This window comes from Panulirus ornatus, chromosome 52 (genome assembly GCF_036320965.1).
Source record: "Panulirus ornatus isolate Po-2019 chromosome 52, ASM3632096v1, whole genome shotgun sequence".
Taxonomy (NCBI): domain Eukaryota; kingdom Metazoa; phylum Arthropoda; class Malacostraca; order Decapoda; family Palinuridae; genus Panulirus; species Panulirus ornatus.
Genome location: NC_092275.1, coordinates 11,387,486 through 11,399,985, shown reverse-complemented (window position 1 = coordinate 11,399,985; position 12,500 = coordinate 11,387,486). Strand labels below are relative to the sequence as shown.

The 12,500-nt window shown below is 41.1% G+C and overlaps 1 protein-coding gene across 1 annotated transcript in view; it reads left to right on the top strand.

The window, feature by feature from the left end:
* Positions 1-12,500, top strand: part of LOC139764987 (aminopeptidase N-like) — a 201,806-nt gene that overhangs the window by 187,512 nt on the left and 1,794 nt on the right. The window contains exons 13-14 of the mRNA XM_071692040.1: positions 7,944-8,114; positions 8,274-8,417. Coding sequence (XP_071548141.1) covers positions 7,944-8,114; positions 8,274-8,417 — 315 coding nt within the window. The remainder of the gene's footprint in view (positions 1-7,943; positions 8,115-8,273; positions 8,418-12,500) is intronic.

The window sequence follows — 12,500 nt, the reverse complement described above, 5'->3', positions numbered from 1 at the left end:
TGCATGTCACGGAGTAATATTAGAGGTGGGGCCATAGGTTGGGTCACCAAACTCATTACTCTAGGGATAAGTAGATCAGTTGAGGTCTCCCGCTGAGACTTGCCACTAAGTCAAGGCGTCGTCACTTAGCCATAATCTCGGAAAAAAAAAGAAGTTAAGTAGCGTAGCCACCCACTGTGGCCCCACAATTTGCGAAGCTCTACTACTCACCTTCTTATTCATAATTGTCTTCGAGATTAAGGCTTGATGAGGTAGATAGTATATATAATAAGCTCGTGTGATGCTACGATATCCCCTCTCTTCCCCTTCTATGTCGTTGGAGTTCATGAAAATATGAATCCCTACTCCCATGAATTGGTAAATCCCTTCTCCCATGAACTTATGAATACTGCTCTCATGAACATATGAATCCCCGTTCTCATGCACTTATGAATCCCTGCTCTCATGGACATATGAATCCCTGCTCTCATAGAAACATATGAATCCCAGTTCTCTTGAACTTATGAATACCTGCTCTTCATGGGACATATGAATCCTCTGCTCTCATGAACATTATGAATCCCCGTTCTCATGAACTTATGAATATCTGCTTCAGGAACATATGAATACATGCTCTCATGAACATATGATTACCTGCTCTCATGAACATATGAATCCCTGCTCTCATGAACATATGAATCCCTGCTCTCATGAACATATGAATCCCTGCTCTCATGAACATATGAATCCCTGCTCTCATGAACATATGAATACCTGCTCTCATGAACTTATGAATACCTGCTCTCATGAACATATGAATACCTGCTCTCATGAACATATGAATACCTGCTCTCATGAACATATGAATACCTGCTCTCATGAACATATGAATACCTGCTCTCATGAACATATGAATACCTGCTCTCATGAACATATGAATACCTGCTCTCATGAACATATGAATACCTGCTCTCATGAACATATGAATACCTGCTCTCATGAACATATGAATACCTGCTCTCATGAACATATGAATACCTGCTCTCATGAACATATGAATACCTGCTCTCATGAACATATGAATACCTGCTCTCATGAACATATGAATACCTGCTCTCATGAACATATGAATACCTGCTCTCATGAACATATGAATACCTGCTCTCATGAACATATGAATACCTGCTCTCATGAACATATGAATACCTGCTCTCATGAACATATGAATACCTGCTCTCATGAACATATGAATACCTGCTCTCATGAACATATGAATACCTGCTCTCATGAACATATGAATACCTGCTCTCATGAACATATGAATACCTGCTCTCATGAACATATGAATACCTGCTCTCATGAACATATGAATACCTGCTCTCATGAACATATGAATACCTGCTCTCATGAACATATGAATACCTGCTCTCATGAACATATGAATACCTGCTCTCATGAACATATGAATACCTGCTCTCATGAACATATGAATACCTGCTCTCATGAACATATGAATACCTGCTCTCATGAACATATGAATACCTGCTCTCATGAACATATGAATACCTGCTCTCATGAACATATGAATACCTGCTCTCATGAACATATGAATACCTGCTCTCATGAACATATGAATACCTGCTCTCATGAACATATGAATACCTGCTCTCATGAACATATGAATACCTGCTCTCATGAACATATGAATACCTGCTCTCATGAACATATGAATACCTGCTCTCATGAACATATGAATACCTGCTCTCATGAACATATGAATACCTGCTCTCATGAACATATGAATACCTGCTCTCATGAACATATGAATACCTGCTCTCATGAACATATGAATACCTGCTCTCATGAACATATGAATACCTGCTCTCATGAACATATGAATACCTGCTCTCATGAACATATGAATACCTGCTCTCATGAACATATGAATACCTGCTCTCATGAACATATGAATACCTGCTCTCATGAACATATGAATACCTGCTCTCATGAACATATGAATACCTGCTCTCATGAACATATGAATACCTGCTCTCATGAACATATGAATACCTGCTCTCATGAACATATGAATACCTGCTCTCATGAACATATGAATACCTGCTCTCATGAACATATGAATACCTGCTCTCATGAACATATGAATACCTGCTCTCATGAACATATGAATACCTGCTCTCATGAACATATGAATACCTGCTCTCATGAACATATGAATACCTGCTCTCATGAACATATGAATACCTGCTCTCATGAACATATGAATACCTGCTCTCATGAACATATGAATACCTGCTCTCATGAACATATGAATACCTGCTCTCATGAACATATGAATACCTGCTCTCATGAACATATGAATACCTGCTCTCATGAACATATGAATACCTGCTCTCATGAACATATGAATACCTGCTCTCATGAACATATGAATACCTGCTCTCATGAACATATGAATACCTGCTCTCATGAACATATGAATACCTGCTCTCATGAACATATGAATACCTGCTCTCATGAACATATGAATACCTGCTCTCATGAACATATGAATACCTGCTCTCATGAACATATGAATACCTGCTCTCATGAACATATGAATACCTGCTCTCATGAACATATGAATACCTGCTCTCATGAACATATGAATACCTGCTCTCATGAACATATGAATACCTGCTCTCATGAACATATGAATACCTGCTCTCATGAACATATGAATACCTGCTCTCATGAACATATGAATACCTGCTCTCATGAACATATGAATACCTGCTCTCATGAACATATGAATACCTGCTCTCATGAACATATGAATACCTGCTCTCATGAACATATGAATACCTGCTCTCATGAACATATGAATACCTGCTCTCATGAACATATGAATACCTGCTCTCATGAACATATGAATACCTGCTCTCATGAACATATGAATACCTGCTCTCATGAACATATGAATACCTGCTCTCATGAACATATGAATACCTGCTCTCATGAACATATGAATACCTGCTCTCATGAACATATGAATACCTGCTCTCATGAACATATGAATACCTGCTCTCATGAACATATGAATACCTGCTCTCATGAACATATGAATACCTGCTCTCATGAACATATGAATACCTGCTCTCATGAACATATGAATACCTGCTCTCATGAACATATGAATACCTGCTCTCATGAACATATGAATACCTGCTCTCATGAACATATGAATACCTGCTCTCATGAACATATGAATACCTGCTCTCATGAACATATGAATACCTGCTCTCATGAACATATGAATACCTGCTCTCATGAACATATGAATACCTGCTCTCATGAACATATGAATACCTGCTCTCATGAACATATGAATACCTGCTCTCATGAACATATGAATACCTGCTCTCATGAACATATGAATACCTGCTCTCATGAACATATGAATACCTGCTCTCATGAACATATGAATACCTGCTCTCATGAACATATGAATACCTGCTCTCATGAACATATGAATACCTGCTCTCATGAACATATGAATACCTGCTCTCATGAACATATGAATACCTGCTCTCATGAACATATGAATACCTGCTCTCATGAACATATGAATACCTGCTCTCATGAACATATGAATACCTGCTCTCATGAACATATGAATACCTGCTCTCATGAACATATGAATACCTGCTCTCATGAACATATGAATACCTGCTCTCATGAACATATGAATACCTGCTCTCATGAACATATGAATACCTGCTCTCATGAACATATGAATACCTGCTCTCATGAACATATGAATACCTGCTCTCATGAACATATGAATACCTGCTCTCATGAACATATGATTACCTTTCTCTTGACCTCCTGTCTCATTCTTTTATACATCTCCGAATCATTTGCATTATTTCCTTGCAAAAATCGTGCAAATGCCTGTCTCTTCTCTTTCACTGATAATCTGACTTCTTCATCCCATCACTCACAACCCTTTCTAATCTGCCCACCTCCCACGCTTCTCATGCCACAAGCATCTTTTGCGCAAGCCATCACTGCTTCCCTAAATACATCCCTTTCCTCCCCCACTCCCCTTATGTCCTTTGTTCTCACCTTTTTCCATTCTGTACTCAATCTCTCCTGATACTTCTTCACACAAGTCTCCTTTCCAAGCTCACTTACTCTCACCACTCTCTTCACCTCAACATTCTCTCTTCTTTTCTGAAAACCCCTACAAATCTTCACCTTCGCCTCCACAAGATAATGATCAGACATCCCTCCAGTTGCACCTCTCAGCAGATTAACATCCAAAATCTCTCTTTCGCGCGCCTATCAATTAACACGTAATCCAATAACGCTCTTACATATGCTACTTACGTATACTTATGTATATCTCGCTTTTTAAACCAGTTATTCCCAATCACCAGTCCTTTTTCAGCACATAGATCTACAAGCTCTTCACAATTTCCATTTACAACACTGAACACCCCATGTACACCAATTATTCCCTCAACTGCCACATTACTCACCTTTGCATTCAAATCACCCATCACTATAACCCGGTCTTGTGCATGAAAACTACTAACACACTCACTCAGCTGCTCCCAAAACACTTGCCTCTCATGATCTTTCTTCTCATGCCCAGGTGCATATGCACCAATAATCACCCATCTCTCTCCATCCACTTTCAGTTTTAACCATGTCAATGTAGAGTTTACTTTCTTACACTCTATCACATACTCCTACCACTCTTGTTTCAGGAGTAGTGCTACTCCTTCCCTTGCTCTTGTCCTCTCACTAACCTCTGACTTTACTCCCAAGATATTTCCAAACCACTCTTTCCCTTTACTCTTGAGCTTCGTTTCACTCAGAGCCGAAACATCCAGGTTCCTTTCCTCAAACATACTACCTATCTCTCCTTTTTTCTCATCTTGGTTACATCCACACACATTTAGACACCCCAATCTGAGCCTTCGAGGAGGATGAGCACCCCCGTGTGACTCCTTCTTCTGTTTCCCCTTTTAGAAAGTTAGAATACAAACTCAGTCACCAGCTTCTGCAGTTTCTCACATGAATCAGCCACCAGCGCTGTATCATCAGCGAACAACAACTGACTCACTTCCCAAGCTCTCTCATCCACAACAGACTTCATACTTCGCCCTCTTTCCAAAACACTTGCATTCATCTCCCTAACAACCCCATCCATAAACAAATTAAACAACCATGGAGACATCACACACCCCTGCCGCAAACCTACATTCACTGAGAACCAATCACTTTCCTCTCTTCCTACACGTACACCTGCCTTACATCCTCGATAAAAACTTTTCACTTCTTCTAACAACTTGCCTCCCACACCATATATTCTTAATACCTTCCACAGAGCATCTCTATCAACTCTATCATATGCCTTCTCCAGATCCATAAATGCTACATACAAATCCATTTGCTTTTCTAAGTATTTCTCACATACATTCTTCAAAGCAAACACCTGATCCACACATCCTCTACCACTTCTGAAACCACACTGCTCTTCCCCAGTCTGATGCTCTGTACATGCCTTCACCCTCTCAATCAATATCCTCCCATATAATTTACCAGGAATACTCAACAAACTTATACCTCTGTACTTTGAGCACTCACTCTTATCCCCTTCGCCTCTGTACAATGGCACTACGTACGCATTCCGCCAATCCTCAGGCACCTCACCCTGAGTCATACATACATTAAATAACCTTACCAACCAGTCAACAATACAGTCATCCCCTTTTTAATAAATTCCACTGCAATACCATCCAAACCTGCTGCCTTGCCGGCTTTCATCTTCCGCAAAGCTTTTACTACCTCTTCTCTGTTTACCAAATCATTTTCCCTAACCCTCTCACTTTGCACACCACCTCGACCAAAACACCCTATATCTGCCACTCTGTCATCAAACACATTCAACAAACCTTCAAAATACTCACTCCATCTCCTTCTCACATCACCACTACTTGTTATCACCTCCCCATTTGCGCCCTTCACTGAAGTTCCCATTTGCTCCCTTGTCTTACGCACTTTATTTACCTCCTTCCAGAACATCTTTTTATTCTCCCTAAAATTTAATGATACTCTCTCACCCCAACTCTCATTTGCCCTCTTTTTCACCTCTTGCACCTTTCTCTTGACCTCCTGTCTCTTTCTTTTATACATCTCCCACTCAATTGCATTATTTCCCTGCAAAAATCGTCCAAATGCCTCTCTCTTCTCTTTCACTAATACTCTTATTTCTTCATCCCACCACTCACTACCCTTTCTAATCAACCCACCTCCCACGCTTCTCATGCCACAAGCATCTTTTGCGCAATCCATCACTGATTCCTTAAATACATCCCATTCCTCCCCCACTCCCCTTACTTCCATTGTTCTCATCTTTTTCCATTCTGTACTCAGTCTCTCCTGGTACTTCCTCACACAGGTCTCCTTCCCAAGCTCACTTACTCTCACCACCCTCTTCACCCCAACATTCACTCTTCTTTTCCGAAAACCCATACAAATCTTCACCTTAGCCTCCACAAGATAATGATCAGACATCCCTCCAGTTGCACCTCTCAGCACATTAACATCCAAAATCTCTCTTTCGCGCGCCTGTCAATTAACACGTAATCCAATAACGCTCTCTGGCCATCTCTCCTACTTACATACGTATACTTATTTATATCTCGCTTTTTAAACCAGGTATTCCCAATCACCAGTCCTTTTTCAGCACATAAATCTATAAGCTCTTCACCATTTCCATTTACAACACTGAACACCCTATGTATACCAATTATTCCCTCAACTGCCACATTACTCACCTTTGCATTCAAATCACCCATCACTATAACCCGGTCTCGTGCATCAAAACCACTAACACACTCATTCAGCTGCTCCCAAAACACTTGCCTCTCATGATCTTTCTTCTCATGCCCAGGTGCATATGCACCAATAATCACCCATCTCTCTCCATCAACTTTCAGTTTTACCCATATTAATCGAGAATTTACTTTCTTACATTCTATCACATACTCCCACAATTTCTATTTTAGGAGTAGTGCTACTCCTTCCCTTGCTCTTGTCCTCTCACTAACCCCTGACTTTACTCCCCATACATTCCCAAACCACTCTTCCCCTTTACCCTTGAGCTTCGTTTCACTCAGAGACAAAACATCCAGGTTCCTTTCCTCAAACATACTACCTATCTCTCCTTTTTTCACATCTTGATTACATCCAGACACATTTAGACACCCCAGTCTGAGCCTTCGAGGAGGATGAGCACTCCCCGCGTGACTCCTTCTTCTGTTTCCCATTTTAGAATATATATATATATATATATATATATATATATATATATATATATATATATATATATATATATATATATTTTTCTAAACTATTTGCCATTTCCCGCGTTAGCGAGGTAGCGCTAAGAACAGAGGACTGGGCCTTTTTTGGAATATCCTCACCCGGCCCCCTCTGTTCCTTCTTTTGGAAAATTAAAAAAAAAAAAAAACAAGAGGGGAGGATTTCCAGCCCCCCGCTCCCTCCCCTTTTAGTCGCCTTCTACGACACGCAGGGAATACGTGGGAAGTATTCTTAATCCCCTATCCCTCAGGGATATATATATATATATATTTTTTTTTTTTCATACCATTCGCTATCTCCCGCGATAGCGAGGTAGCGTTAAGAACAGAGGACTGGGCCTTTGAGGGAATATCCTCACCTGGGCCTCTCCTCTGTTCCTTCTTTTGGAAAAAAAAAAAAAAAAAAAAAAAAAAAAAAAAAAAACGAGAGGGGAAGAACAGCAGGGAGAACATCAGCATATATATATATATATATATATATATATATATATGCTGATGTTCTCCCTGCTGTAGTTTCTTTAGTATACAGTCAGTAAAGTCAGCACACTAACATAACCACGTGCCTGACAGCAGTGTATCACCTAATGTGGCTGAAGCTGTGTACTGCGCGGGAGTGCAAAGAGGAGGCCAGAATGAGTGGGAGTTTGCATGGCGCCAGTTCCATTTTGCAACCAGTACTAATCAGAAAGAGGCCCTGGGGATGGCACTAGGTTGTAGTTCACAGGCGTGGTTACTCTCAAGGTCAGCAATCATCTTTAATTTCGCTTTGATTATAATGTATATAGATTGTATGATAATGTATACGGACTGTATGATAATGTATATAGACTGTATGATAATGCAATGAGGCATTATATCATAACTAAGGACCGTTTGATCCGATCCTAATCTGTGATACAGGTACTTGGAGGCAGCTATAACTGGAGAGTCAGGTCTCCAGCGTGAAGACATTATCCATGTGTTCAGCGCAGTTATCAACAGTGACGTGGGAAGTTTCTTAGCATGGCAGTACTTTGTTCATAACTTGCATCAGATAGAAGCGTTGTAAGTAGCAAACAAATGTCTTTAGTGTCGTTTATTGAGTTGTAAGTTATACAAGTGGTTCTCAGTGTCTCAGTGTTGTAAGTTTACACATGGTTCCTCGTGTCTCACTGTTGTAAGTTGTACACGTGGTTCCTCGTATCTCACTGTTGTAAGTTGTACACATGGTTTCTTGTGTGTGTTGTATGTGATGCAAGTGGTTCCTCAATGTATCCTACTCACATAAATATACTTATGTATATCTCTCTTTTTAAACCAGGTATTCCTCGTGTTTCATTGTTGTAAGTTGTACACGTGGTTCCTCGTATCTCAGTGTTGTAAGTTTACACATGGTTCCTCGTGTCTCAGTGTTGTAAGCTGTCCACGTGGTTCCTCGTGTTTCATTGTTGTAAGTTTACACATGGTTCCTTGTGTCTCAGTGTTGTAAGTTGTACACGTGGTTCCTCGTGTCTCAGTGTTGTAAGTTGTACACGTGGTTCCTCGTGTTTCATTGTTGTAAGTTTACACATGGTTCCTTGTGTCTCAGTGTTGTAAGTTGTACACGTGGTTCCTCGTGTCTCAGTGTTGTAAGTTGTACCGTGGTTCTTCGTAACTCAGTGTTGTAAGTTGTACACATGGTTCCTTGTGTCTCAGTGTTGTATGTGATGCAAGTGGTTCCTCAACGTATCCTACTCACATGAATATACTTATGTATATCTCTCTTTTTAAACCAGGTATTCCCAATCACCAGTCCTTTTTCAGCACACAGATCCTAAAGCTCTTCACCATTTCCACTCACAGCACTGAATATCCCTTGCACAACAATATACTCTCAACTGCCACATTACTCACCTTCGCATTTAAATCAAACACCCATTACTAAAACCCGGTCTTGCGCATCAAAAATGCTGACGCACTAACTCTGCTGCTCCCAAAACACTTGCCTCTCATACTCTCTCTTCTCATGACCAGGTGCATATGCACCAATAATCACCCATCTCTCTCCATCCACTTTCACTTTTAATCATATCAATCTAGAATTTACTTTCTTACACTCTATCACACTATCCCACATCTCCTGCTTAGGAGTAGTGCTACTCCTTCTTCAGCTATAGATATAGGGTGTTTAGGTCGAGGTGGTATGAAAAGTGAGAGGGTTAGGGAAAATAATTAGGTAAACAGAGAAGAGGTAGTAAAAGCTTTGCGGAAGATGAATGCCGGCAAGGCGGCAGGTTTGGATGGTATTACTGTGGAATTTATTAAAAAGGGGGTGACTGTATTGTTGACTGGTTGGTACGGTTATTTCATGTATGTATGATTCATGGTGAGGTGCCTGAGGATTGGCTGAATGCGTGCATAGTGCCATTATACAAAGGCAAAGGGGATAAGAGTGAGTGCTCAAATTACAGAGGTATAAGTTTGTTGAGTATTCCTGGGAAATTATATGGGAGGGTATTGATTGAGAGGGTGAAGGCATGTACAGAGCATCAGATTGGGGAAGAGCAGTGTGGTTTCAGAAATGGTAGAGGATGTGTGGATCAGGTGTTTGCTTTGAAGAATGTATGTGAGAAATACTAAGAAAAGCAAATGGATTTGTATGTAGCATTTATGGATCTGGGGAAGGCATATGATAGAGTTGATAGAGGTGCTCTGTGGAAGGTATTAAGAATATATGGTGTGGGAGGCAAGTTGTTAGAAGCAGTGAAAAGTTTTTATCGAGGATGTAAGGCATGTGTACGTGTAGGAAGAGAGGAAAGTGATTGGTTCTCAGTGAATGTAGGTTTGCGGCAGGGGTGTGTGATGTCTCCATGGTTGTTTAATTTGTTTATGGATGGGGTTGTTAGGGAGGTGAATGCAAGAGTTTTGGAAAGATGGGCAAGTATGCAGTCTGTTGTGGATGAGAGAGCTTGGGAAGTGAGTCAGTTGTTGTTCGCTGATGATACAGCGCTGGTGACTGAGTTTGGTAAAGTGTGTGAAAAAAGAAAGTTAAGAGTAAATGTGAATAAGAGCAAGGTTATTAGGTACAGTAGGGTTGAGGGTCAAGGCAATTGGGAGGTAAGTTTGAATGGAGAAAAACTGGAGGAAGTGAAGTGTTTTAGATATCTGGGAGTGGATCTGGCAGCGGATGGAACCATGGAAGCGGAAGTGAATCATAGGGTGGGGGAGGGGGCGAAAATCCTGGGAGCCTTGAAGAATGTGTGGAATTCGAGAACATTATCTCCGAAAGCAAAAATGGGTATGTTTGAAGGTATAGTGGTTCCAATGATGTGGTATGGCTGCAAGGCGTGGGCTATGGATAGAGTTGTGCACAGGAGGGTGGATGTGCTGGAAATGAGATGTTTTAGATCAATATGTGGTGTGAGGTGGTTTGATCGAGTAAGTAATGTAAGGGTAAGAGAGAGGTGTGGAAATAAAAAGAGTGTGGTTGAGAGAGCAGAAGAGGGTGTTTTGAAATGGTTTGGTCACATGGAGAGAATGAGTGAGGAAAGATTGACCAAGAGGTGGAGGGAACGAGAAGTGGGGGACCAAATTGGAGGTGGAAAGTTGGAGTGAAAAAGATTTTAAGTGATCGGGGCCTGAAAGTGCAGGAGGGTGAAAGGCGTGCAAGGAATAGAGAGAATTGGAAAGATGTGGTATACCGGGGTCGACGTGCTGTCAATGGATTGAAGCAGGGCACGTGAAGCGTCTGGGGTAAACCATGGAAAGTTGTGTGGGGCCTGGATGTGGAAAGGGAGCTGTGGTTTCGGTGCATTATTACATGACAGCTAGAGACTGAGTGTGAACGAATGGGGCCTTTGTTGTATCTTCCTAGCGCTACCTCGCACACGTGAGGGGGAAGGGGGTTATTATTCCATGTGTGGCGAGGTGGCGATGGAAATAAATAAAGGCAGACTGTATGAATTATGTACATATGTATATATGTATATGTCTGTGTATGTATATATATGTGTACATTGAGATGTATAGGTATGTATATTTGCGTGTGTGGACGTGTATGTATATACATGTGTATGCGGGTGGGTTGGGCCATTCTTTCGTCCGTTTCCTTGCGCTACCTCGCTAACGCGGGAGACAGCGACAAAGCAAAATAAATAATATATATATATATATATATATATAAACAGAGAAGAGGTAGTGAAAGCTTTGCGGAAGATGAAAGCCGGCAAGGCAGCAGGTTTGGATGGTATTGCAGTGGAATTTATTAAAAAAGGGGGTGACTGTATTGTTGACTGGTTGGTAAGGTTATTTAATGTATGTATGACTCATGGTGAGGTGCCTGAGGATTGGCGGAATGCGTGCATAGTGCCATTGTACAAAGGCAAAGGGGATAAGAGTGAGTGCTCAAATTACAGAGGTATATGTTTGTTGAGTATTCCTGGTAAATTATATGGGAGGGTATTGATTGAGAGGGTGAAGGCATGTACAGAGCATCAGACTGGGGAAGAGCAGTGTGGTTTCAGAAGTGGTAGAGGATGTGTGGATCAGGTGTTTGCTTTGAAGAATGTATGTGAGAAATACTTAGAAAAGCAAATGGATTTGTATGTAGCATTTATGGATCTGGAGAAGGCATATGATAGAGTTGATAGAGATGCTCTGTGGAAGGTATTAAGAATATATGGTGTGGGAGGAAAGTTGTTAGAAGCAGTGAAAAGTTTTTATCGAGGATGTAAGGCATGTGTACGTGTAGGAAGAGAGGAAAGTGATTGGTTCTCAGTGAATGTAGGTTTGCGGCAGGGGTGTGTGATGTCTCCATGGTTGTTTAATTTGTTTATGGATGGGGTTGTTAGGGAGGTGAATGCAAGAGTTTTGGAAAGAGGGGCAAGTATGAAGTCTGTTGGGGATGAGAGAGCTTGGGAAGTGAGTCAGTTGTTGTTCGCTGATGATACAGCGCTGGTGGCTGATTCATGTGAGAAACTGCAGAAGCTGGTGACTGAGTTTGGTAAAGTGTGTGGAAGAAGAAAGTTAAGAGTAAATGTGAATAAGAGCAAGGTTATTAGGTACAGTAGGGTTGAGGGTCAAGTCAATTGGGAGGTGAGTTTGAATGGAGAAAAATTGGAGGAAGCGAAGTGTTTTAGATATCTGGGAGTGGATCTGGCAGCGGATGGA